The sequence below is a fragment of the Carcharodon carcharias genome, chromosome 2, assembly GCF_017639515.1.
Source record: "Carcharodon carcharias isolate sCarCar2 chromosome 2, sCarCar2.pri, whole genome shotgun sequence".
NCBI classification, from domain to species: Eukaryota; Metazoa; Chordata; class Chondrichthyes; order Lamniformes; family Lamnidae; genus Carcharodon; species Carcharodon carcharias.
The window spans coordinates 86,715,880-86,743,713 of NC_054468.1; the positions used below are offsets into that span (position 1 = coordinate 86,715,880).

At 44.0% G+C, this 27,834-nt stretch overlaps 1 protein-coding gene across 1 annotated transcript in view; it reads left to right on the forward strand.

Moving 5' to 3' along the window:
* LOC121287766 overlaps positions 1–27,834 on the forward strand; it is a 104,236-nt gene that overhangs the window by 15,237 nt on the left and 61,165 nt on the right. The window contains exons 5-14 of the mRNA XM_041205680.1: positions 3,492–3,547; positions 5,259–5,431; positions 8,028–8,205; positions 11,254–11,384; positions 19,454–19,550; positions 20,400–20,435; positions 22,107–22,271; positions 23,485–23,641; positions 24,931–24,995; positions 25,872–26,056. Coding sequence (XP_041061614.1) covers positions 3,492–3,547; positions 5,259–5,431; positions 8,028–8,205; positions 11,254–11,384; positions 19,454–19,550; positions 20,400–20,435; positions 22,107–22,271; positions 23,485–23,641; positions 24,931–24,995; positions 25,872–26,056 — 1,243 coding nt within the window. The remainder of the gene's footprint in view (positions 1–3,491; positions 3,548–5,258; positions 5,432–8,027; positions 8,206–11,253; positions 11,385–19,453; positions 19,551–20,399; positions 20,436–22,106; positions 22,272–23,484; positions 23,642–24,930; positions 24,996–25,871; positions 26,057–27,834) is intronic.

Genomic DNA, 27,834 nt, shown 5'->3' on the forward strand with positions numbered 1-27,834 from the left:
GGGTTTGGAATGCATTTCCTGGAAATTTGGTGGAGGCAGGTTTAATTGAGACATTCAAGAAGACATTGTTTCTATTTAAAAAATCATCCAATGTACAGGGTTACCGTGAAAGGCAGGAGATTAGCAGTAAGTCATAATGCTCAGAGAGCCGGTGCAGACACAATAGGCTGAATGAATCTACCATAACAATTCTGTGAAAACGTGTGAGCTTACTCCATCTTTTTTTTTGCAAAAATATACTTTATTCATAAATCTTCAAAAACATTTCAAACCATTTCAAAATCACCATTACAAAAATACATTCAGGTTCAACTTTTACAACATGAATCACAAGGTGTATCAGTACAAACAACTCCATCTCACATTATTCATTAATACTTTCTCTTTTGTGCAAATGATTCTATGCTTCCAGTGTTTTGAATAAAAAAAAATTGTTGCCCAATGTGGGGCAGAGTATTACGGGGTAGGGGATTGGATGGCTCGCACCCGCCCCACCCCCACACCCGTGGTGCCCAGAAGCAAAGTCAGTATGGAGCTCCACGCCAACCGGTCCCGCTCCACGCCAACCGGTCCCGCTCCACGTCAACCCACCCTGCTCCACGCCAACCTGCCCCGTTCCACACCAACCCGTCCTGTTCCACGCCAACCCGCCCCGCTCCACGCCAACCGGTCCCGCTCCACACCAACTCATCCCGCTCCACACCAACTCATCCCGCTCCACACCAACTCATCCCGCTCCACGCCAACCGGTCCCGCTCCACACCAACTCATCCCGCTCCACACCAACTCATCCCGCTCCACGCCAACCGGTCCCGCTCCACACCAACTCATCCCGCTCCACGCCAACCGGTCCCGCTCCACGCCAACTGGTCCCGCTCCACACCAACCCGCCCCGCTCCACAGCATCCCGCCCCGCTTTATGCCATCCCATCACACACCACGCTAACCCGTCTCACTCCACGCCAACCCACTCCATTCCATGCCAACCAGTCTCACTCCACGCTAACCCGTCTTGTTCCACGCTAACCCGTCCTGCTCCACGCCAACCCACTCCATTCCACGCCAACCGATCCCGCTCCATGCCAACCCACCCTGCTCCATGCCAACCGGTCCCGCTCCACGCCAACCGGTCCCGCTCCACACCAACCGGTCCCGCTCCACGCCAACCGGTCCCGCTCCACGCCAACCCAATCCACTCCATGCCAACCCACTCCATTCCACGCCAACCGATCCCGCTCCACGCCAACCCACCCTGCTCCACGCCAACCGGTCCCGCTCCACGCCAACCGGTCCCGCTCCACGCCAACCGGTCCCGCTCCACACCAACCTGCCCCACTCCACGCCAACCTGCCCTGCTCCACAGCACCCCGCCCCGCTCTATGCCATCCCATCACACACCACGCTAACCCGTCTCACTCCACGCCAACCCACTCCATTCCATGCCAACCGGTCTCACTCCACGCTAACCCGTCTCGTTCCACGCTAACCCGTCCTGCTCCACGCCAACCCACTCCATTCCACGCCAACCCACTCCATTCCACGCCAACCCGTCCCGCTCCACGCCAACCGGTCCCACTCCACGCCATCCCGCCCCGCTCCACGCCAACTGGTCCCACTCCACGCCAACCGGTCCCACTCCACGCCATCCCGCCCCGCTCCACGCCAACCGGTCCCACTCCACGCCAACCGGTCCCACTCCACGCCATCCCACCCCGCTCCACGCCAACCGGTCCCGCTCCACGCCAACCGGTCCCTCTCCACACTAACCTGTCCTGCAGTCATAACGCGTGGAGTGGGCTAAATTGGAACAGTGCGGGATTTCCGCAGGAGCTGCTGGCTAATCTGATTGACAGGCAGCTCCATCAGTCCCAGCAACACCAAGAGCGCAGTAGTGGGCACTGCTGGGACTGCAATCAGGAGCAAGAAAGCCCATGGATCCCGGAGCCAGCTAAGTCTAGGATCTTGGGCAGGGAGGCTTTGGGGAGTTTAGAAGGTGGGGTTTAATAGAGCAGGCAGGTAGGAAGAAAGAGGGCGTACTATCTTAGGGGGATTGCCTCCCGATCCACAAGGGGCACCCCCACCATCCCTCCCTGAAGATAGTAACACTCCCTTCCTTCCCATCCTTTGAAAACACTTTTTTGGCAAGCAGCCTGCCCACTCCCACCTGACTGCCCGCAGCAACCATTTTATGGTGTGAGCAAGGTATTATCGGTATCATTTGGCTTGTTAACAAGCCCATTTGACTCTTGATTATTTATTTAATTATGGTGGGTGTGCTGCTAATTTTGCTGCCCAACCAACCCCCCCGTATTATGGGGGTGAGCTTGGGGATAGGTGAGAAGGTGGCGGAGTGGACACCTGTCCTATTTTGTGTGCCAACCCCCCCATTGAAAACGCACTAGGCAGTAAAATGAAGCCTAATAAATCTGGAATTAAGAGCCCCATTACCGGTCAAAAGGGCTAGCCAGCCTGTGCATAAATTTGGATTTGCAGAACACTGCCGCCAAAAGGTGTCAGGATCAGTGGGGCTTGTGCTGTCGGCTGCAGCGCAGGCCAATTGCACATGCGCAACCATTCCAGTCTTTCCATTCAGGGGCAAGAGTGTCCGATTGTATCTGTCGTGTATACTTGACCCAGAAATGGGGCCATATAGAATGAACTTTTCTCTGTAACTAACCTGTACTATATAGAACCTGGAAATGCTTTGTAGGCAGTATATAGAAAGCGTTGCTCTGTATCTAACCTGTGTTGTACCTGACTTGGGAATGCTTAATGCACCAACACGGAGGAAACTTTACTTTGCATTCTTTGCATGGGCTGTAGCAGTTCAAGAAGGCAGCTCACCACCACCTTCTCAAGGGCAGTTAGGGGTGGGCAATAAATGCCGGCCTAACCAGCGACACCCATATCCCATGAATAAATGAAAAAAAAAATTCTAATTGTGAAGTACCTGACCTGGATGTGATTGATGGGGCAGGGCAGAAATAGTTTCCCTCTGTCTCTAATCCCAAGATGTGCCTGATATGGGGGTGCTTATGTGGGATCTGCTTATGGAATAGTGAGTATATGGCACGGCATAGATTTACTTATGTTGCGTCGGAGTAGAAAAAGGGAGGAGACAATTCTTGTGGTGCACTGCATTAGTTTGTAACACCTATGGTGTATAAAAGTTTGTTGATGTTTGGGGTGGGATTTGTTTATGGTGCTTGGGTGGGATTGTGCATGGTTCTGCAGACAATAATGGGCTTTGAATCTGCTAGAGCGTTACTTTTTGAAAGCATATTTCTTTTCATTTTGCTATTTATTTGGAAATAAATGTAAAAGTGTGTAGCATCAGATTATATGCCCTGATTGCATATTATTCTATCTCCAAACCTGCTGGAAGCTCTTATAAAGAGTTTACCAGGTGTCAAAGCCCCCATACCCTCTACTTTGGGGGATGACACTGGCTCTGTATGGTAAATTGACTGGTGTGGTTATATTTTTTCTAGATGTTTGAAGGATGGTGCTGGAGAAGTGGCCTTTGTGAAACATACCACAGTGCCAGGTAGGTGAATCTGTACAATCAGTTTGTAACTCATTAAAACCTTATTTATGCACACACGCCCTCTCTACCAAAATTGCTTTTGCCATGCTTTGTCACACTTTTGAGCTAACTCTGTCCACATTTACAATGAGTGGTGTCAATCTAACCTCATCGCCCTGTAATTATACAATCTGTCCACAAATTTCTTAAATTCTCTGAGTTTTTCAACTGAAAAATTTGAGCTGCCATCTTTTCTCTGTAACTGAAATTTCTAATGTCCAAAGTAAGATCTCAGACAATTGTTTTTATAAAATTCAAAAAATTATTCATTTTCCAAAAACATAATTAATTTATTGATAGAGTTGTTCATTGTGTGCTTCACTATGTTCATTAAAGTTTTTATTTTAAGACTTCAATCTTTCTCGAAAGTTTGGGCTTATATATTTGCCAGAGCTGTGACATTATGAATTGAACTTGGATTTTGCCGTCTGAGTATGTGCAATATATCTAATTTTTCTAGGGTAGCATTCAGTCTGATGTACAGATGAAATACTTTTCTCATTCAATATTGGCTTTTCTTCAAATAATTTTGAAAAATAACAGGATGGTTGCAAAAATCTTACAGGGTAAAATTTATATTGAATGCATTTTTAACAGAAACTCTGGGCTGAATTTTTCCTCGGCGAGCTGGGGCCGGGGCCCGCTCGCTGACGCTGGATGACATTGGGGGGATCCCCCGATGTCATTCCGCCCCACTTAAATCTTCAGGAAGGCAGAGGCAGAGCGAGATCAGCTGTCCGCCCGCCAACCTGTCAATGGCCAATTGAGGCTATTGACAGAATAATTAAAGCAATTAAAGGACCTGCCCATCCAACCTTAAGGTTGTAAACCAACATAATTGGCTGATCATCTCTTTGGAGTTGACAACAGATCATCCTCCCAGCCCTGCCTGGGGAAAGTTCTCTGGTTGCAAGAACATATCAGGGAATTGTCCCAGCATGTCTCCCTCCTATTAGTTTGGCTCCCTTGCCATCATGGAACCATGAAATTTCAGCCCAAAGAATCATGGAATAATATAACAGGAAAGAAGGCTATTTGGCCCATCGTGCCAATTGTTGGCCTAGTTAGGCGATTGTCAATGCATTATATGAAAATGTGGGTTCAGTGATACACTGTGGTGGATTTTCTTCTTTACTGCATGGGTGTTAAGCATTGTCTTGGTGTGATCCAGCTACCAGATTTCACTTTCAGCACTTCACCTAGGCAGTGCCTTAGATCTTGGCTGTAAGAATGGAAATCCACGCAATTGTGTCAGCATGAGAGCTTACTGATAAACTGGGCTAAATTTGTCTTAATCCACACCTACTGGCTTGGTGCATAAGCTCTGTCAGCACCCCCATGAGGTTTTCTGCGTCGGAAGTCATTATGCATACACGGGTTCCCATGACATGCAAGGGAGGGTGGGAGGCTGCTTCAGCAATTTACTGCCCTGCAGTGAAGGTGAAAATCTGCCATAATATGTCGGGCCCGTGTCTGTAATACACAATATAATGTGTTGGGTTTCTGATACACTTTCCATGTGTTGAACCGTAAAACACTGTGCCATCATCATACTGATACATTGACATTTTAATTTTATATTTACCAAACCCTGATATTAACTTGTATTACCTGCGTTGGAAGGAGTGCATGCCTCGTCTGATAATATATCTTTTTGGACTGTTGCTCTCAGCTACTGAGAAGGCAAACTATGAGCTCCTGTGCCTAGATGGTAGCACACAGCCAATCAATAACTACAAGCAATGTCACTGGGCAAGAGTGCCAGCTCATGCAGTGGTGGTGAGAAGCGATTCTGTTGATGATAAAAAGAATGAAGAGATTTGGAGATTCCTTTCATTAGCTCAGGTATGCAGGAATTTGCAGAATGTAATCTTTTACTTGGTGTCAAACCAAACACTCTTAGCTTAGACATGATACATGGGATGCTAAAAAGATAGATTTATCATTTGCCACATAAAATATCTCAAAACATCCTGATTCATATTACATGGAATTAAGTGCAATGATTGTTGTTGGAGACAAACATAGTTGCCAATTTATTCATATCAAAATCTGGCAAACACCAATTGGATCAATAATTAGTTAACCTGTCATTATTGGTGTTGGTTTAAAATGGATATTGACCATGGAGTTGGATAAGTTTCTAATTCTGGACAAAAACAACATTTTTATGAAAGAGGCTCATGATCACTGATCTTATGAAACTTGTTTCGAATACCTTTGAGGCTGGTTTTCTCCCCCTGAATTTCCCATTATTTTCTCCCCTGGGGTTCTTTCTCTGTTTGTTTTCACCTCTCCTGGACCATGTGGGAGATAGTGGAGGTCATGATGCTCCACTGCACCATGACAATATGGGGCAACTTAATAGACTAACTCACATTTATTCATCTGTTGTTTTTGCATGCACACATGCTGAGATCAAATATAACCCAAAATGCATAAATCAAGTATCATTCATCATCTACTGAGAGTATGCATTAGATTCTTGCCCATGAAACTATCTTTGCATCTTGTATTTAGTTTTGTAGGTTTATTTTAAGGACAGGAGGAAAGGATGCATCTTTCCAAAAGTAACTTGTGTGCAATTTACGTTCTGAACACCCACCCACCAAGGACTGGATTGAAAATGCTCATGCTGAATTTGCTGATGACACAGATAGGTTGGAAAGTAAAGTGTGAAGAGGACATAAGGAGGCTACAAAGGGATATAGATAGGTTAAGTGAGTGGGTAAAGATCTGGCAAATGGAGTATAATATGAGAAAATGTGCAATTGTCCAATTGGCAGGAAAAGAATAAAAAAAGAAGTGTACTATCTAAATGGTGAGAGATTACAAAACTCTGAGATGCAGAGGGATCTGGGTGTCCTAGTGCATGAATCACAATAGGTTAGTGTGCAGGTACAGCAAGCAATTAGGAAATTAACTAAGTAATTTTACTGCAAGGAGAATTCAGTGCAATACTAGCGAGGTTATGCTTTGGGCAATGATGAGACCACATCTGGAGTATTGTGAAAAGTATTAGACTCCTTATTTAAGGGAGGATGTAAATATGTCGGAAGCAATTCAGAAAAAGTTTACTAGACAAATACCTGGAATGGGTGGGTTGTCTTATGAGAAAAGGTTTGACAGGCTAGGCTTGTATCTGCTGGAGTTTAGAAGAGTAAGAGGCGAATTGATTGAAACATATAAGATCCTGAGGGGTCTTAACAGGGTGGATGTGGAAAGGATGTTTCCTCTTGTTGGAGAATCTAGAACTAAGGGTCACAGTTTATGAATAAGGTGTCACTCATTTAAGACAGAGATGAGGAGAATTTATTTCTTTCAGAGGTTTGTGAGTCTTTGGAGCTCTCTACCTCAAAAGGCAGTGAAGCAGGGTCTTTGAGTATTTTTAAGACAGAAGTAGATAGATTCTTGATAAGAAAAGGGATGAAAGGTTGTTGGGGGTAGGCAGAATGTGGAGTTGAGGTTACAATCAGATCAATCATGATCTTATTGAATGGTGGAGCAGGCTCAAGGGGCTGAGTGGCCTACTGCTGCCCTAAATTCGTATGTTCATGCTCAATTCATATAGCCCCAACTTGGGATGCAGGGAGAGGAGGTTTTCATCTCCTTAGTGTGATCTGGATCAGAACCCAGAGCTGAAAAGATAAGGCTCTCACTCTCTGCTTCATCCAAACACTCCTAAACAAAATAATTTCTGCTCAACTGAAACTGTAAGAAAAAACACTGGCGGATTGTTTTAAGAATTTTGTAGTCTGTTTATTAGCATGACTAGAAATAACCATGTAGTGAAGCTACTTCATGGTCAACTTCCGACATTTTGCCCAGCCTAGCTGACCTCTTTTTTTTTTGAGCCTCAAACAGTTTCTGAAAGTCAGTTAAAAGTTATTGCTTCAATGGTTTTAGGCTTGCGAAAATGTTGTCTGCAAGCAAGCATGAGTTGGGGTTGTGTACTTTGTTTATGGAGTGCTGCAGACTGAGTTTGTAGCATATCCTTAATAGAGAACCAGGCATCTCGAAGTGCTTGTGTCAAACGGTAACACTGTAAATGTGACAGAGTGAAGTGTTCCTGCTGCTTGTGGATGGTTGAGGTTGTGTTCAGACATTCCAGGCAATGTCTTAACTTGAATGATACTAGTTTTTAATTAAAAAATATCAGTTTAATATTTGAGATTGATGAGGATTCATATAAACACAGAAAATGCTGGAAAAACTCAGCAGGTCTGACAGCATCTGTGGAGAGAGAAACAGAGTTAACATTTCGAGTCTGTATGACCCTATACAGACTCAAAATGTTAACTCTGTCTCTCTCTCCACAAATGCTGTCAGACCTGCTGAGTTTTTCCAGCATTTTCTGTTTTCATTTCAGATTTCCAGCATCTGCAGTATTTTGCTTTTATCATATTAATGCCTCTTGGTCTCCTCATGTCATGTATTTCAGCAAAAATTTGGGCCGCACAGTCAGAGATCATTTAAACTCTTCAATTCCGACAAATATAAACGCAAAGACTTGATGTTTAAAGACTCAACAGAAGAGCTGATTCATCTTCCCAAAGAAACCGATTACCTTCTGTATCTCGGCACTAACTATGCAAGTGCTCTAAAAGCTATTCGAAAAGGTAGGCGTATCTTTTGGTGAGAATTGAAAGTAACTGATATCTCGTTTGCACAAGAGTCATCCTTGTTCCTCTTGGTTCCATCCCATATCAGAATTTTTTGAGTGATATTTGCAAGCCTTTCAGCTGAGGAACCTGGGAAGCTTTCTAACTCTAGTAGAGGATTGTTGGATGCCTATTCAGAGAGCCTAAGATCAAACCTCGGCATCAAGTGACGTTTAACTGTGACTAAACTCTTTGGGCACAATCCATTAATGGAAGTTTTTCCATCAATTCATTGGTTATGTAAAAGATATGAAGTTCCAGCATAAAGCAGCAAGGGGTGGAACTCAAAGCCCAAAGCACAAGCAGCATATTGGCTACTTCTTTATTACCTAACATCAATCAAAGATGGATTGGACTCGAGGCATGATCCTGGGCTCCGTTGGCTGATGTGGCCAAGTGGAAGTCTGGGGTGTGAACTCCGAGTTGAATCCATGGGGGACAGATTTAAAATTGTTGGCTTCAGTATTAAAGAGGAGTTGAGGAGAAACGTTTTCATCCAGAGATTGGTGGGGGGCTGGAACTCACTGTCTAAGAGGGTGGTTGAGGCTGAAAAGTTCGTTGCATTTAAAACAAAACCACTTGGATATGTACATGAGGTGTTGTAACCTACAGATGGGCTCTGCAGGAAGAGCTGGAAACTGGGATTGGACTGGATAGCTCTTTTTCAGCTGTAGATTTTCTATGTTTCCATAAAAAATGCAGAAAAATGCTCGGCAGTTGAATTCAACTTCAGAATAAAAGTAACAATGTGATGATTAAGAGTGAGTTGTGCAAGACATTTGGTACACATATTTCATTGGAGACTAAAATGTCAGAAACATATTTTACAACACTTGAAGGACATACTCCCCCTCTCTCCACAGATGCTGCCAGACCTGCTAAGTTTTCTCAGCATTTTCTGTTTTTATTTCTGAACTTTTCATTATTTATTTCCCAAAAAAATGGGATCTGGTGATGAAGGGGCATCTCATCCATGGTATTGGCTACATGATGTGCTAAAACTCATTCAGCACAAATGTTTGGTTGGAAAGAAACAAAAAAGTTCAATTTGGATTTTATAACGAAATTCCAAATCATCTTTAGGTACTGCTGTGGGGACAGTATCCTTTATAATGCAAAAGACAGTCTTTCATTTCTGATTAGATAAATAGCAAGGGCTGCAGAGCACTGAAACAATGACCATACTGATAGTGCCAAAAAGACAGATGTCACCAATCATACAGCAAACTGTTCACATTAGAATAATTTCTAACAATTTTTATTCCTTTGTCCTGGTGGCAAGTAAGTTGCTAGACCACAATTATTTTTTTTAAATTTTGCTTCAAATTATTTTTAAACCCATCAAGGGGTCAAATGGATGTCTGATTATGAGATCCACAAAAGTGTTACCTATGAACTGTGAAAATAATTGTTCATTGTCATTCAGCATGATAATACCTATTTTCAGTCTCTTGCTTGCTTCTGAGTTTTAGGGATTTTCCAAGTGATAACTTTTTGCTTTTATTTTTTTTTTAAATTTACTCACTTTTTTGGGTTCCATTTTCCCCCCCGAGTGACTTTTTACCCCTTTTCTTTATACTGAAAATAAGAGCTCTGTACTTAACAGAAACCTGCCCTCGGTTTATATTCAGAGTCTTTATCCTCAAATTGTACTCCATTCCCTGAGTGAGATGGCTGGGAGAATACCATTCCTTCAGTCACATGCCAGTCTGAAGCTGCACCACTGCCAGGAGATAAAACAGTTCATGGCAACATCCTATCTGACTATAAGGGTGAAGATAGTATAAAGAAGCTAAAAAGGAGGGTGTGTTATCCCGACTGAAACATATTGCAGTTATGTTCCACTCTAGTTGCTCTCCTGCCTCTCCAGCCTATTCTCTCTGCTATATACAACAAACACTGATTTATATACATTAACTTGTAAATATTGCACACAAGTTTTTGTGACATTCTACATATACACTGTGCATTGTGTATAACACCATTGTAACATGGCTAGACTATTACCAACATACCATTGTTAGTTGATTGCAAACAAAGTACGCAGCAATCCCTTGAGATTAGGGTCCAGGTTTTCATCCTCGAGGCAGGAATCACAAGTTGGACCACATCTCAACGTCATAATCCTGATTTCTGAAAGGCAGTCCGTTCACAAGGAATTTTCATCTTCCAGATTTGGGATGGGACTGGAGTCATGGCCGCCACCTCCTGAAGCAGGTCTACATGGCAACGGAGGCAGGCAGATACTGAGGTTGGCAGGTTAGAAGGCCAGCCTCTGTTCACTGGGACATTGACCCAGTGTCCGACATGGATATGTTTCACCCCCTAGCCCCCACCCCTCCTCACCATCCTCAACTCCCATGATCCCATGCATCCTCCAAACTCCACTCATATCCTCCATGTCCCAGTATCACCAAACCCAGTATCCACTATATGCAAAACTCATGAACCATATAAAAACAGTGGGAAGTCTGTAAAATGCTCGTGGTGGGATTCCATTGCACTACTGACTAAACAAACCCTACAGAGCTCAATGCAATAGAGTCTTTAAAATTGCCTGACCAGGAGTCCAGCTATCTGCTCCATTTTTTCAAGGGCTCAAAGGGTGAAGTCTCAATCAAAGAAGTCGAGCATCAGTTCAATTTTTTTCAGAGACTTTACAGCTGTCAAGACTTGAAATCAATGTAAAAGTCAAGGCACAGTGTCCAGATGACCCACTTAAATCAGATACTCAATACTAACTGAATGCATAAGAGTACTTTATCCATTTCAGAACTGAAGAAGAGCCATGTTTGACTTGAAATGTTAACTCTGTTTCTTTCTCCACTGATGCTGAAAGAGCAAGAGACAATGAGGGCTCCTATTCCTTCACTGTGTAGATGCTGGAGTTTTGAGGTTGTCAATTTATGCCTGTTTAGGTAGGGACTCACAGATTGAAAGATTGCTCCAGTCTATCAAATATAGTTTATGGGAAAATTATAACCCTTCAAAATACTTGTGTTGTAGAGAGCGGTAGCTTGAGTTCTAAGATACGCTGGTGCACCATTGGGGAGCCTGAAAAGAGGAAGTGCGACACATGGACAGCAGTAAACTGCGTCGAGGGCCTCAATGCTGAGGACTGCATCAAACAAATCACGGTAAATGACAGTAATGTTTTACAAAGCATTTTTTCATGTTCATCAGGTTAAGATTAGCAATGGAACAGTTTTCTTTTATCCTAGGGTCAAGTACAACAGGGAATCGTTACAGAGTAAAGCTCCATCTAAGTACTCCAGGCCAGAAACAGGTTAGATACAGAATGTATTCTTTCTACACTGAGGCACTGGGAAAGGTGTAAGAAAATATCTACTAGAGTTTTATCAGAACAGATAGATTATACTTATTAAGAAATATTGAATTGACTGTAATCCTTCTCTACAAAAGAGAAGACTGGGGTGAGGGGCCTTTAAGGTTATCCAAGAGTTTGCAAGGGTAGGATGTAGTGAAGATGTTTTCACTTGTGGGTAAAACCAGAATTAGGGACCATAATTATAAGATAGCTACTAAGAGGCAATTCACAAAAAAACTTCTTTATCCAGAGAGTGCTTAGAATGTGGAGCCAGCCACCACAAACAGTAGTTGAGGCAACTGGCATAGATGCATTAAAAGGGAAGCTGAGTAAACACATGAGGAAGAAAGGAATAAATAGATATGTTGAAAGGGCTGCACAATTAAAGCGGAGTGAGAGGAGCACCGAGGGATTATAAACACCAGCTAGAGCTGTTGTGTTTCTGTGCTGAAAATATTATCTAATACATGACCTTATAAAACATTCCCAGGTCAAGTCCAGGATGGATTGGATACACAGTAAAGATTCCTCTACCCAGTTCCATCGAACATTCCCAGAGTGGGTACAGCATAGGTTCGATAATAAGTTAAATTCTCTCTACATTTAAGAATAGAAAGAGTTGCATATAGAGTGCTTTTCATGACTGCCTGTAACATAAGAAAGTCACCTACCATGTACAAAACCACATTTCCCCCATATATAAAATCCCACTTCCCTATTTATATAAAAAAAAACCTATGCCAGCTTCTTAAATGTAAAACCTACATCTCCCATACAGAAAAACCTAGCCTTTCTGTATATGAAAGCTCACTTCCCCAAATATAAAACACTAACTCCTGTCAATGACTGGAAAGGCATCAGGAATGGTTGGGTATGAGCACTCAGCCTAAAAGCATCTCTCACTTTCTGCTACTGACACTGCCTCTGAGCAAGTGCAAGAAGCGCTCCCCCTAGTATTATAGCACAAGTAAACACAGCTGAAGGAAAATTCTACAGATTATGGATACATTTGAGATTCTTCTGATGGTCCACATCATTTCAACAATTTCCAGTTTCCTGGCCCCAACTGCTTCCTCTTCACTATGGATGTCCAATTCCTCTGCACCTCCATCCTACACCAGGATGGTCTGAGGGCTCTCCACTTCTTCCTTGAACAGAGGGCCAAACAATCCCTATCCCCATCCTCCACTTGGCTGAACTTGTTCTCTCCTTGAAGAATTTCTCCTTTAACTTGTCTCACCTCCTCCAAATAAAAGATGTGGCTATGGGTACCTACATGGTAACTAGCAGTGTGAACTAAGCTCCAGGAGACAGGCAGCACCTCAATAACCATGAAGAGGGAACTAGTGTCCAAGGGAGCACTGTCACACCAGATGAGCTCAAACAGCACCAGCCCAAAGACTTGCACACTAGTGGGTACATGTGCAGAATTAGATTTGGGAGCACTAGGTGAGGAGTATAGCATTAGTATGCAGGAGGATGTGGCAGAGACAGAAGCTTAAGAAAGGTGAGGGCAGTTGTAGTGATGCTCCACAAGACAGTGAGATAATGCCTCAGGTTGGGATTTTCCAGTCCTGCTTGTCTTGGGACTGGAAATTCCCGCCCGAAGTTAATGGACTTCTGGCTTGTCCGTCAAATTTTCCATCTGCCCACGATAATACCTGCCACAGTCAGGGACAGAAAATCCCGGCCTCAGTTTGAGGCTCAGTATTTGGTTCGGCAGCAACAGATATATGGCAAGTTCCCTGAGGTAATGCAAACTCACGTTCTGCAAATGGAGGAGACCATGGCAGTGATGAGCTTGACCATAACTTGAGCTCTCAAGTGCATGCGCTGCACACATGAGAGATTAGTCAACGTCATGGAGAGCCACATGTGGCAGCACCTGGAGTACATGCATGAGCTGCAAGAAGTCCTGCACAGGGCGCATGGCTCTGTAGCTGGAGTCAGCGTGGAATTAAGGACCCTGAACAAGATAATCTGGCAGATGGCTCAACAGTGGCTGGAGGATATGCCAGCTATGTCCCAGCAGCATTCCAGCAGCATATCCCTTCAAGCCAGCAGGAGAGCAAACCGGGGGCTGATAAATCTACAGAGGCGGTTCAGGCTTCCCTGCACTGAGGGAATCCCGTCGTTTGCTCGGCCCATCAATGGTGGGCCGTGTTTCCTACCACCGCACATAGGGAACCTCATTGTAATACATCTGCATATTATTATAAGCCCAGCTCACCGGAATCAACCCCCCACGCTGGATCATCCGAGCACATTGGCCTGATTGCACACCGGCATGTTTATCAACTGAACATAAGGGACATGTGCCTGGTGAGATGCACTTCGCTCGAGACTTTTGGTCTTGTTTGCCTACCTTGCTTCAGGCAGCACTCGCGGTCAAACTTTTTTTCCCATCCACTACCGCACTTGGTGCAAATCTGGGATGATTCCGCCCAAAGTCTCCCTCTGCACTGGCTTTTCCTATCTCCAGGTAGGGAACCTATTCCTGTATATATATATATATATATATAGTGCTTGGGATATCCCTGGTCCTTCTCCTCCTCCTTTGTACTGGCCAAAGGAGCTATGCCTGCTGTCTCGGGCTGTCTCAGGCCCCTATCCCTTGCCACATGAGGTTGCTGCAACTGCTGTTGGACATGAGTCACTTCCAGGTGTACTGGAGCTACACCCATGTCCACTGGAAGACTTGTCCTTGAATGGAAGATTGTTGGTGGCAACTTGGTAGCCAGCTTCTGGGTGCTTGAGGACCTGTCCCCTTCCTCCTCCCTCACTTCCTGGTCAGATTGAAGAACTCCTCTAGCACTTTCTCAGTTGAAGTATTGGAAGCAAGTAGATTGTAGCAAGTAGAAAATGTTCCTGCACTAGTGGAGGGTCATTTGCTGTGCTCATGACCTGAAAAACCTGATGCGGTTCACACACTCTTCTGCAACCCACATGCTTTGATGAAAATAGTGATGGCTCTGAAAGTCGCATTTCATAAATTAGTGATCCTGACGCACTTGCAGGGGCATCGAGTAGCAACCTGCCATATTTCCTGCACTGGACAAAGAATCCAATGGGAAATTAATAGTTATGGCTCCCCCAATTCTATTTTCGGCTGCCTGATGTGGGTTTGGTGAGCATCAGGTCAGCAAAGTCCAGCCATGTAGCTCAATGACTCCAATGCAGAGACAGACCATATGTCTGTGCTTCCTGGTGCAAACAGAGACTGTGTATCTGTGCTATCCCAATGCAGAGAGAGATTGTGTATCTGTGCTATCCCAATGCAGAGAGAGATCTTGTATCTGTGCTATCCCAATGAAGGGAGAGATCATGTATCTGTGCTATTCCAATGCAGGGAGGGATTGTGTATCTGTGCTATTCCAATGCAGGGAGGGATTGTGTATCTGTGCTATCCCAATGCAGGGAGGGATTGTGTATCTGTGCTATCCCAATGCAGGGAGGGATTGTGTATCTGTGCTATCCCAATGCAGGGAGGGATCGTGTATCTGTGCTATCCCAATGCAGGGAGGGATCGTGTATCTGTGCTATCCCAATGCAGAGAGAGATCGTGTATCTGTGCTATCCCAATGCAGAGAGAGATCTTGTATCTGTGCTATCCATATGCAGGGAGAGATTGTGTATCTGTGCTAGCCCAATGCAGGGAGGGATCTTGTATCTGTGCTATCCCAATGCAGAGAGAGATCGTGTATCTGTGCTATCCCAATGCAGTGAGAGATCGTGTATCTGTGCTATCCCAATGCAGAAAGAGATCGTGTATCTGTGCTATCCCAATGCAGGGAGGGATTGTGTATCTGTGCTATCCCAATGCAGGGAGAGATCATATATCTGTGCTATCCCAATGCAGAGAGAGATCGTGTATCTGTGCTATCCCAATGCAGGGAGGGATTGTGTATCTGTGCTATCCCAATGCAGGGAGAGATCATGTATCTGTGCTATCCCAATGCAGAGAGAGATCGTGTATCTGTGCTATCCCAATGAAGGGAGAGATCGTATATCTGTGCTATCCCAATGCAGAGAGAGATCGTGTATCTGTGCTATCCCAATGCAGGGAGGGATTGTGTATCTGTGCTATCCCAATGCAGAGAGAGATCGGGTATCTGTGCTATCCCAATACAGGGAGAGATCTTGTATCTGTGCTACCCCAATGCAGAGAGAGATCTTGTGTCTGTGCTACCCCAATGCAGGGAGAGATCTTATATCTGTGCTACCCCAATGCAGGGAGAGATCGTGTATCTGTGCTATCCCAATGCAGGGAGAGATCGTGTATCTGTGCTATCCCAATGCAGAGAGAGATCTTGTATCTGTGCTATCCCAATGCAGAGAGAGATCTTGTATCTGTGCTATCCCAATGCAGGGAGAGATCGTGTATCTGTGCTATCCCAATGCAGAGAGAGATCTTGTATCTGTGCTATCCCAATGCAGGGAGAGATCGTGTATCTGTGCTAACCCAATGCAGGGAGAGATTGTGTATCTGTGCTATCCCAATGCAGAGATAGATCGTGTATCTGTGCTATCCCAATGCAGAGAGAGATCTTGTATCTGTGCTATCCCAATGCAGGGAGAGATCGTGTATCTGTGCTATCCCAATACAGGGAAAGATCGTGTATCTGTGCTATCCCAATGCAGGGAGAGATCGTGTATCTGTGCTATCCCAATGCAGAGAGAGATCTTGTATCTGTGCTATCCCAATGCAGAGAGAGATCTTGTATCTGTGCTATCCCAATACAGGGAGAGATCTTGTATCTGTGCTATCCCAATGCAGAGAGAGATCGTGTATCTGTGCTATCCCAATGCAGGGAGAGATCGTGTATCTGTGCTATCCCAATACAGGGAGAGATCGTGTATCTGTGCTATCCCAATACAGGGAAAGATCGTGTATCTGTGCTATCCCAATGAAGGGAGAGATCATGTATCTGTGCTATCCCAATGCAGGGAGAGATTGTGTATCTGTGCAACCCAAATGAAGACAGAGATTTGTGTATCTGTGCTATTCCAATTCAGAGCAAAATGTATCTGTACTATCTCAATCGAATGGGAGACCACAGACTGAATTTTACCTTTGGTGGGTGTGTGTGATCGGCAGACCTGGGAGCGGTCGAAACATGGACCATCGACCGCGATCAACCCCTGACCGCAATTTAATGCGGTCTGGCCAATTAACGGCCAGCCAGCGTGAAACACGAGCTGAAAAGCTCAATGCTGCCAGGCTGAGAGCAGGAAGACGGTGTGCGATGATGCCACTGGGGACATAGGTGAGTGCTGCGAGAGAGCTCTCTGAAGGCAGACAGCTGCTTCAGGGAGCTGCAGACCTGAAAATCATGAAATAAGTTTTTAAAAAGCTGCAAAAAAAGTCCATGCTTCAGTCACCTGAAAATATAGATGATCAAAATGCTGTCCACAGATTTTTATTTTTATTTTATTTCATAATGGAAATCTTGTCCCACTCTTGGATGACGTTTGATGATAAATGTAAAGGCCACTTGGCCGATTCACCCGTCTGCCAAATGTAAGGTTGGACGGGCCACGAAAATCAGAGACAGTTGCGCTGTTAATAGGCTTAATTGCCCTCTTAATTGTCAGCGGGCACGCTTCTAATATTTGTGCGCTCCTGAGTGAAATATCGCACGGGTGCATGCCCAACATCTTCTAGTGCGATTTTACGCCAAATCAGGTTGGGCTTGCGCCCGCCCACGGGACATAAGATTCAGCCCCTGTGGATCGGTGCTATCCCAGTACAGAGACCGACCGTGTGTCTGCGCTGTCCCAGTGCAGAGACCGGCCGTGTGTCGGCGCCGTCCCAGTGCAGAGACCGGCCGTGTGTCGGCGCCGTCCCAGTGCAGAGACCGGCCGTGTGTCGGCGCCGTCCCAGTGCAGAGACCGGCCGTGTGTCAGCGCCGTCCCAGTGCAGAGACCGGCCGTGTGTCGGCGCCGTTCCAGTGCAGAGACCGGCCGTGTATCTCTGCCGTCCCAGTGCAGAGAGAGACTGTTTGTCTGTATTATCTCAATGCAGAGGGGAATTTTTGTCCGTGCTATCGCAGTGCAGGGTGAGACCGTGTACCTGTACTATCCCAGCACAGCGAGAGAGAGAGAATGCAGGTGATTCTGTGATGCACATGGCAGAGGCAGAACGTTTGATCTTCATCACTCACCAGATGAGAACAGTGTGTGGAAGGGATTGAAATCATCCGAGTCTATTTACTGATCCGAGGTTGAGCCTTTCTCACCGTCAGCATTTTCTCTTCACCAAGCTGATAGTGGCCCATTGTGACACAAGCACTTCATAACTTGTAATGCACTATCTGACATCTTGAGGCCATGAAAGTCAGTATTTGGCTTCAAATCTTTCTTTGTTTTATTTGGCCATCTCCATGATTGACTACCCTCTGTTTATTTTACAATCAGTTGTCTATCCAATTTATTAAGCAGACACGTTATTGGTGCTTTTCTACTTAATGGAACAACCTCTTATATAACAGTACATAGGAAGCCTTGCTGAAGTCTAGATAAAAGATAACTATAGTTTCTTCTATCCGCAAATCTGTTATCTCTTCAAAGAATTTAGTGGGTCTTGCCAAACATGAGAAGTCATCCCTTAAGGCCTTACTAACTTTCCCAGATTGCATCAGACTCTTCTAGGTATTTTGTAATTCCCTTCTTCAGGATAGCCTTTAAAACCTATGCATGGTGGATGTCAGGCCCACAGGAAATTTCAAGTAAATCGTTTAGTCTTTTTAAACATAAATGTTATATTTCCCACTCTCTAATCCTTTGAAACAACTTCAAATTGAATCATTTCTTAAAGGTCCCCATCAGAATTTGACCAATTTCCTCAGCTGTTCCCTTAAGTGATCCTTGAATGTTTCTGTTGCTTCTTTATTAGCAATACCGCTACTAGAAGTTCTTCCTTGTACCCCGGAAACTTCTCGGGGTGTGTCAGTGACTTCCTTCATGAACAGTGAAGCTGTTCAGGTTATCTGTAATTCAGTTTCACTTTCAACTTCCCCATTTCTGTATTTCCTCACTACACATTGATTGTAGATGTATTTAGAGAAAGTGTTACATTATTTTTATGTTTACTGCATTCTTAACCTCACTGTCTATATTTGTCAGTTCAATCAGCTTTTTAAACAGTTTTTTGTCATATTCTTATATTCCCAAGCGTTCGCCACTGAACCTGAAGATCCATATTTGAGAAATACCCTCTATTTTCATTCCTTGCATTATTTCCCTTAAAGACTTCCTCTTATTCAGATTGTTTCCTACCTCTTAGTTCTATAATTTTCACATTGTGCGTTTAAAATTGTCCCATTTCTCTCAACTTTGGTCTTCCAACAATCTATTCCAGTCCAGCTCCTTTAACTGCTTCCTCACTCCTTCAAAATTAACAACCCCTATTGTGCTTCCTTATTTCCAGTGAGTCTGACACTAAATTCAATTATATTGTGCTCACGGTTTCCAAGATGGCTTCTATTCTAAACTGGTTCAATAATTTCTCACACAAACATCCTTTAAAAATGAATGGTACGCTCAAAACTCAGCTTCTGTGCAGGGTTCTGAATGCTCTCAATGGCTGGTAAGAAGAAGTAAGAGAGCTCTTGCCAATCTTAGACAAGTTGTGATCTTGGTTACATCTAAAGCATTAATGGAGGCGAGAGAGAGAGAGAGAGAGAGAGAGAGAGAGCCCTCAGAGACAATTTCTGCTGACTGCCCACACCAAATGCTTGCTTCATGTACAGGATGCAAGTATGAAGGGAAATCTGTGGGTTTATACTCTGGGAGGAAAGGAGTCAGACAGACAGAGACAGACAGAGAGAGAGAGAGAGAGAGACAGAAACACACACTAAATAAATTCTCTGCTTGCAGTCTGGTGTTGCTGATGCAGTAAGCCTTGATGGTGGGCAAGTATATGTTGGAGGAAAATGTGGCCTCGTCCCAGTCATGGCAGAATATTATAACAAAAGTAAGTGTTCTACACAAACTTTAAATTGCTACCTTCATTGCATGAATCTTGGGCTTGAATGACATGTGGCCTTGTGTGGAGATAAGGACACTAGGACCTTGGTTCCCCATCGCAAACAGTCCAGCAGAAGTTTATTCCCTTTGTGCATATGTTATTTTGAAAAGTAGAAACTTGTACTGTGGGTGATTGTTGATTTAGATAGATATAACCTGTAACAGGCTCTTCTAATATCACTATACTGTAAGCCAGGACTTAATCTTCAAAACATCTGGTTGAGTTTTCCTCATCCTAGACAATTTCTCTCTGTCATTGTATTTTTCACGTCATGCTTGGAGCTATAAGGTTTGTATAAGTTTTTAAAATATAATTTGTGAAACTCTGCAAGGTCAGTGAATCATAGACTTCTACAGCCCATTTAGAGCATTTTTATGAGATAGTTCAGATGGTTTTACAGAGCTTCAGGAGCACCACGTAACAAAAAACTCCTTTTGAAAAATAAAAGCATCATTCATACTATAGTGCAAAGGGTTTATCCAAAAATTGAGAGGGTATTGAAATATTAAGGAATTGGACAAGTCTGCCACAGTAAACCGTATGCCCTTGGCCCAGTATTTATTCCTTGTGTGTGGAGGTGAAGCTCCATGATTTAGTCTATGTCCCTGCAGTGTGATTGGGATAAGGGATACATGACTTGGTGTGTATGTTGAGGGTTGGTGTCTTTATTTTTATGTACATAGTAAGAGTAGAACTGGAGAAGATTCTTTTCAGACACGCAAGCTGATAAGCATTGCAGGCTATTCACTTGTGATTGTTTTTGTTTTAAATTTACTTCTTCCTTTCCCTCTGCAGATGATCTTACTCCATGCTCAAAAAGTAACATAATACGTAAGTGTTAAAACATTTATTACCTAGACAAATCTCATTAGTAATGACCTCAACATATGTTCAGGAAGAAAGACTATCAAACCATTACCTGCGAGTGAACTGTACATACAATGAACAGTAAGGCTGCTTTTCTTGGAAAAGTATCATGTTTAATGGTTACTGGAACAGGCAGGTGAGGCTTTTGTTAAACATCACAGGCAATGGATGGCCCCTCCACATTGAAGGAGTAATTCATGTCTGGAGTGTGATGGAATACTCTCCACTTGCCTGGATGAGTGCAGCTCCAGCAACATTCAAGAGCTTGACATTATCCAGAACAAAGCAGCCAAATTGAACGGCACCCTATCCGCCACCTTAAAATTTGGTCCTTCCACTACCAGCCCATAGTGGCAGCATGTGTACCATCCACCAAATGCCCTGAGCATGGCTCCTTTGACAGCACCTTCCAAAACTGTGACCTCTACCTCGTAGAAAAACAAAGGCAGCGGATGTATGGGAACAGCAACACTTGCAAGTTCCCCTTTAAGCCACACACCACACTGATTTGGAAATATATCGCTGTTTCTTCACTGTCACTGAGTCAAAATCCAGGAGCTCCCCCTCCAACAGCACTGTGGGTGCACCTACACCATATGGATTGCAGCGGTTCAAGAAGGCAGCTCACCACCACCTTCTCAAGGACAATTAAGGATGGGCAATAAATGGGCATTTTCAGGACATCCCATGAAAGAATAAAATAAGTATAAACTGAGATGGATAATTTTCTCACTTCCTGGCAATATCCCAGTAGAACTTGGGCAGCTAGTGGGTTGGGGACAGATACCATCATGTCTGGGCTGTTCTTACACCCTCTAATTTCCAGCTGGATTTAATGGGTGTTCTTCAGTAAGTCTGTACATAGATGAGATGACATGTTTTAATACCCATGTGATTGAAATATCTGAAACAACATGTATTCTGTCACAGCAATGCCAGATACAAGGGCTATTTGATCATTCCTGGATTCCAGAATTGCTACAGGGAGGCAAAGTGGGGACAGGAGAGCATCACAATTCTAAAGGGTCAAAAAGAGTGTGCAATCAGTTGCAGCAATTCTGAAAATACAATTTTGTTTTGAAAAGGTTTTACCAGCAGCACATAAGCTGCTGGTTGTGTCATGCAATCCAAACCCTGTCCACCCTTACAGACAGACTAGCTAGTTCTCCACTCCTGCAGTCTACTGTTCTCTGTTTCTCCAGGTGGTGCTGTCTGAATCAGAGGCACCCAAATTAATTTAAGGACCCCAAAGCCAGAGGGCATCTTTATGGTAGGAAGAAAGCCATGGAAATTATGGCCTCCAGTTCTGCAATAGCAGTACAGCCAGTGCCTGAGTACTGCACCAAAGGGTCAAACTAGATTATGTGATCAATAATTGGAGTTTGAACCTAAACCTTTCGGCTCAGAGGGCAATTGTCCTGCTGGGACTTGCCATTACTGGAACAATAGAACATAGAAACTTAGAGCACTGAAGAAAGTCATCCAGCCTATCAGATCTATGACAGTTCAATATTGGAGTAATCTAAAACTAAATCATTGACCTGTTCATTTCCCACTGTCCTTAATCCTGGCCTGGTTCAAATAATTATTATCCTTTCCACTGTAATTGTTACATTGTTTGTATTCCTCTTATAGCCTCTTACTATGCCGTGGCGGTTGTAAAGAATTCACAACTGAACTGGGAGTCGCTAAGAGGGAAGAAATCCTGTCACACAGGTGTTGGGCGGACTGCTGGGTGGAACGTTCCCATGGGGCGCCTGATTAAAAAGGATAAAATCAGAGCTTGTGATGTTTATAACTGTAAGTACGATTCTACATTTCTCTCCCCTTGTGCAATATTTAATTGCCCAAGCTAATGTTTCTCCTGTTAAATTGCTCAAGGGAAAAATGAAAAATAAATGTTCTCTCCATGTGAGTGCCTGTCTCCTGCTCTCCACTTTTCCAGCTTCCTTACGCTGTCTTTCTGTTTCTCATACGTTTTCCACTTTGTGTGCTTCTCACACACTTTCTTTCTTAGTATTCACTGCATATTGTCTCTGATTCTTTTTCACTCTCCTTTTGGAAACTTGCCTTTTTATCATCTTCTCTCTCCTGTATCCTTGCTACTATCTGCATCTCATAAATGCTCCCTTATTGAATCTGTATCTTCTACAATTCAAAAACCTTAAGGTGAAAGTCAAAATATACCAGGTAGGCCAGAACTGGATGAGGACAAGGCTGTCCTTGCAGTGCTACATTTGTTTATTACTGTGAGAAACTAGGGGTCGAGGGTCTGAGCTGTGAAGGAGCAGTATATTTCCCATCTGGGAACTGTAGCTTAGAGACAAACTGTCAGCTGGAACCTCGCGCTGAAGTATCATGGGATTTAAGGGTGGGACAACTCATGAGTGGTGGAAAACAAAAGATCCAAAAGCGTAAGGAAGACAGAGAGTGGAGCTTTTATAATGCTGACCTTTGTGTTTGGGGAACAAAGCTGTATTCTAAGTGTCCAAGCTGGAGGCACAGTGCTGCTGTAGATCTAGAATGGGAGGGTTTAAGAGGGGTCACAGGTTTACTTAATGTTGGGACCAGCAGGGCTGCTGATTTCCCGAGTCAAAATCCTTCTGCTTCTCTGCTTCAATCTTCAGTGCAACAAGAGCAACACACTTTTACGCCAAAGCCAAACTTGATTCAACCTGTCCAGGCATTCAAAATATACCCTCTTGCCTGCAGAAGCTTCTGGCAGTGCTTCTGACCTGGAGAGCACAGCTGGGGTAAGAAGGGGCCTGGAACTATGGAATGATGGTCACTTCCCAAGAAGGGGAGAACAGGGCTGGAGGACTCAGAAGGGTGCTGGCACAGAGGCTAGGAGAAGTTTCTAGTAGGGAGCAGGGTGGGTTAAATGCCCTGGGTGGACAAATGATGGAGGAGAGAGTTACTAGGAACTAACATGATGATCAGCACAGAGGCAAGTGCTTAGTTGTAAATTATTTTATTGACCATGAAATTTAATATTTTCTTTTTTTGAACAAAGCGACCTATTTTGGTGAAAGTTGTGCTCCTGGGGCAGATAAGAATCTTTACCCCAAACTGTGCTCCCTGTGTATCGGTACCAGAAAAAGCCTGCATGTAGAAAACAAATGTGATGCCAACAACAATGAACAGTACTTCGGCTACAGCGGTGCCTTCAGGTATAACACAGAATCATTATCTGGCTTAAATCCAGCTGTGAGATATTCGTGATAAAATGTCACTGTGTTCACATGAAATTCCTCCCTTAGTTGCTTAAATCATTCCATTGTTATACCAGAAAGCCAAAACAATAAAGTTTTGATCTATTTACTTATGTAGAAGTGCCATTGCCTCTTATTATTTCAATCTTTCCATCTCATCCTCTCTTGTTCTCCCTATCTCACACCTTTCATATCTCCTCATCCTCATCCTCTCTTGTTTGCCCTGTCTCAGTCCTACGTGCAAGAGTGTTGAACATTCATATTCAAAGTGACAAATTTCAAGTTGTTTTGTTTCCCCCTTTTCCAAACTCATTCCACAATTTTTCCGCAGCTTTGCCTTGTCTTTGGCCCAAATAACCCTATACCTTCCTCTATTGTACATGTTATTTGGTATTGTATGAATGTTGGCTGTATTTTTATTTAAGTCAAAGCTGATTGACCTGATCAGTAAAACTGTCAGGAAGCCAGAAAGGCCTTCAAAGACAAGTTTAAAAAGTACCCTCCTTGGTGGGGCCAGGCCAGCTTCCGGCATTGCTCCTGACCTGGAGAGCACAACTGGAGGAAGAAGGGGCCTGGAACTATGGAATGAGGGTCACTTCCCCAGAAGGGGAAAACAGGGCTGGAGGACTCAGAAGGGTGCTGGCACAGAAGCTAGGAGAAGTTTCTAGTGGGGAGCAGGGTGGATTAAATGCCCTGGGTAGATCATTGATGGAGTCCTTAAAAGGCTACACCTCTGTTCGCAAGGGCATTCCCTCCATTCCCAAAGACCTTTGCAACAATCGTCCTCCTGAGCCACTTTGATGTCAGCTGTATTTCTTGGGACCAATGCCCAGTCCTCATTCTCCTTCCTGGGGCAACATCTGGCTGAACTTCTGACCGGCAGCATTCAAATCAGACGACTGCTCCCGTTGGGAATTTAATGGCCCTCCCATGTCAGGAAAGGTGATACTGGGGAAGACAAAATTTCAGCCAGATTTGCAACTCCTGATCAGCAACCCTGCTGCAAAATGCAAGAGTGGCTGGGGCTGAAGATAAAGTTGGAATCAAACCACATGGTTAAATAGTCTCCAGACACTCACTGTCTTGACTCACGAATATGTGCAGCTTAATTACGGGTCGATACCCCATCGACAACGGTCAATGCCTTCGTTTGTGGGGAAGGGGAGAAAATTGGAGAAGGAGGGAAATATTGAATGCAGTTATTTTTGTAATGTACTTTCTGAATTAACTGCTTAAATCTCCTTCAGATGCCTGGTGGAAGTGGGTGATGTGGCTTTTGTTAAGCATACTACTGTGCTCGAGAACACTGATGGTATGTGTAACTTTCTCAATTAATTTGAATTGTAACCATTTCTCAATTTTTATTTTGTTGCTTTTTCTGCTTATCAGCACCTAGCTTCGAATCTACAGCTGTGTGACTTCTAAATTTCCAGACCCTTACCCTTGCCACCCTCAGCACCATGGCATTCCCATAATATTATCTTAGAGGAAGAACAGAATTAAAGCAACTGAAACAGGCTGCACAATCAGCCAGTAGCACTGAAATGCTAAAATCTATAGATCTCATTATTCCTACCCAAACCTCACTCAGGAGCAATACACAAGGAGGCTCTGCCTCCTAAGGGAATCCATCACCATTCTGCATTGTTTACTGCCACTTGACTGGCAGATGACTCCCAACACATCCACTGCACTGCTAATGGCTGTAAGTGTAACCACTGTAATGTTTCAGGCTCATTCTAAGTGACTTCAAGGCATATTTCTCAGTTGGCTAATCACAGGTACATCAATATGTTGATATTATGTTTGAGTAAGCAAGCCAGTTCATCAACTTCTCCATCATTGCTTAGCATCACTGTGAGAGGGTCATGCAATTTTATCCAGTGGATGGACTCCCCAAGGTTCAAGGTGCTATAGATAGGCTCCTTATGGCCGTACAAGTTTCCTTCATCAATCTTAAATGCTTAAATCAATAAGAAAGGTTACCATCCTCTTTACAGCCAGTTCATCAGTGGCCATCAACATTGCACTGTACACTATGTGAATCTTTGTTTTGCTGGAATTTGCCATGAGTCATTTATATTGAGTCAACCTATGGTACTACCATTCTTTCAAACCAAAAACGTCATGACTGGTTGAATTCTGGGAGACAAATTTGTGATGATATTGGAATCATTTTCATTCACAGGAAATGGACAGCTTGATTGGAATAGGAATCTGCAGTCTTCTAATTATCGCCTCTTATGCAAGGATGGTACCACAGCTCCAGTCAACCAATACATTAACTGCAATCTGGCTAATGTCCCAGCACATGCTGTTATGACACGACCAAATATGAAAGAGCAAGTTCTCAAACTGCTGAAAAGTGAACAGGTGAGTGTGTGAACATATTTTATTGTTTAGCTCTACGAAATGCAGAGGGATCTGTCCAAGTTTCATTGGTGAGTTATGGCAAGTTAGAAACCATGAAAACACGAAACCACAGCTCATCCAAAATTCCAAGTCTACAATGTAACTCTGCCACCATTATATTCTACAGAACCCCACAGTTGACCTATTTAGAGTTGGTAATTCAACCTGCTGTTTGCTATTAATTAAAACTTGAGTTCAGCCTAATGGAGAGTGACCTCTTTGGAAAAAGAGGGTGGGGTCGCAGAGGTAGGTTGCTGACCCCTTACTCAGGTTTATGTGCTGCCAGTTGGCTCACTAAGTTAGCAACCAGTGCTATCTTCTTGAATAAGAACGCCTCCCTTTTTGATGTGGGAGCTCTGGGCAGCTATTTTGTCTTTTAACCAAACCCATCTGCTGAGAATGTTGAATGAAAATCCATTTTAATCCCAGACTGTGAACTGCACTCTGTACTCTCTCATTGCCTCAATTTAATAATTCCTCCTACTGTTAACATATTCACAGTTTCAGTGCAGGAGCAAAGCTGGTACAGGGGTATTTGCCACCCTAGGTGAACCTTCAGCCTGGTGGTCTCCCCACCCCCTCAATTAACTTTCGAAAATGAATTATTCATATTTAATTGTTATCCATGGTCTGCCCTCACTCCGGTCTCAGCCTCCCACTGTTCTGCAGTACCATGTTCCCTAAGCACTGCTCATTAGATTTGCATGCTCAACACCTGCATCTCACACAAAATCTCAACACCCACGTCACTACAAGGTCAACCAGAAGCTTTCTGATTAGTTAAAAATGCGGAACCGACATTTTTGATTAACCGGCATCACCCATTCCTCACCCTTGCTGAATAGACAAACAATTTTTAAGCCATATGGCAAGGAGAGGCAATGGTGTAGTGGTATTGTTGCTGTACTAGTAATCTAGAGACTGAGAGTAATGGGGACCCGGGTTTGAATCCCGCCACAGTAGATGGTGGAATTTAAATTCAATAAAAATCCTGGAAGTAAAAGCCTAATGCTGACCATTATCAATTGTTGTAGAAATCCATCTGGCTCACTAATGTCCTTTAGGCTTACCAGGCCAGAAATCATCAAATCACAAAACCACAGCTCATCCAACATCTCAAGTTAACATAATTGCCACCACTATATCCCACAGCAATGTTGCTGACTCTGAAATGGCCTATCAAACTGCTGCAATATCTCAAACTGCTACCACCTGGCATTGACCAAGGCACCGGAAAGGACACACAAACTCAGCACTGTCAAGCCTGCAAAGTCCTCCTTATTAACACCTGGGGGCTAGTGCCAAAATTGGGAGAGGGAGAGCTGTCTCTCAAACTAGTCATGCAACAACCTGACATAGTCATCCTCATGGAATCATACCTTACAAATAATGTCCCAGACACCACCATCACAGTCCCTGAGTATGTCCTGTCCCACCAGCAGAGGTATAATATGTCATACAGTCCTCAGCATCGACTCTGGACCCCATAAAGTCTCATGGCATCAGGTCAAACATGGGCAAGGCAAACCTCCTGTTGATTGCAACGTACTGCCTCCACTCAGCTGCTGAATCAGTGCTCCTCCATGTTGAATACCACTTTGAGGAAGCACTTAGGGTGACAAGGGTGCAGAAGGTACCCTGGGTGGGAAACTTCAATATCCATCCCAAAGAGTGGCTCGGTAGCATCACTACTGGCAGAGCCCTAAAGGTCATAACTGCTAGACTGGGTCTGCTGGTGC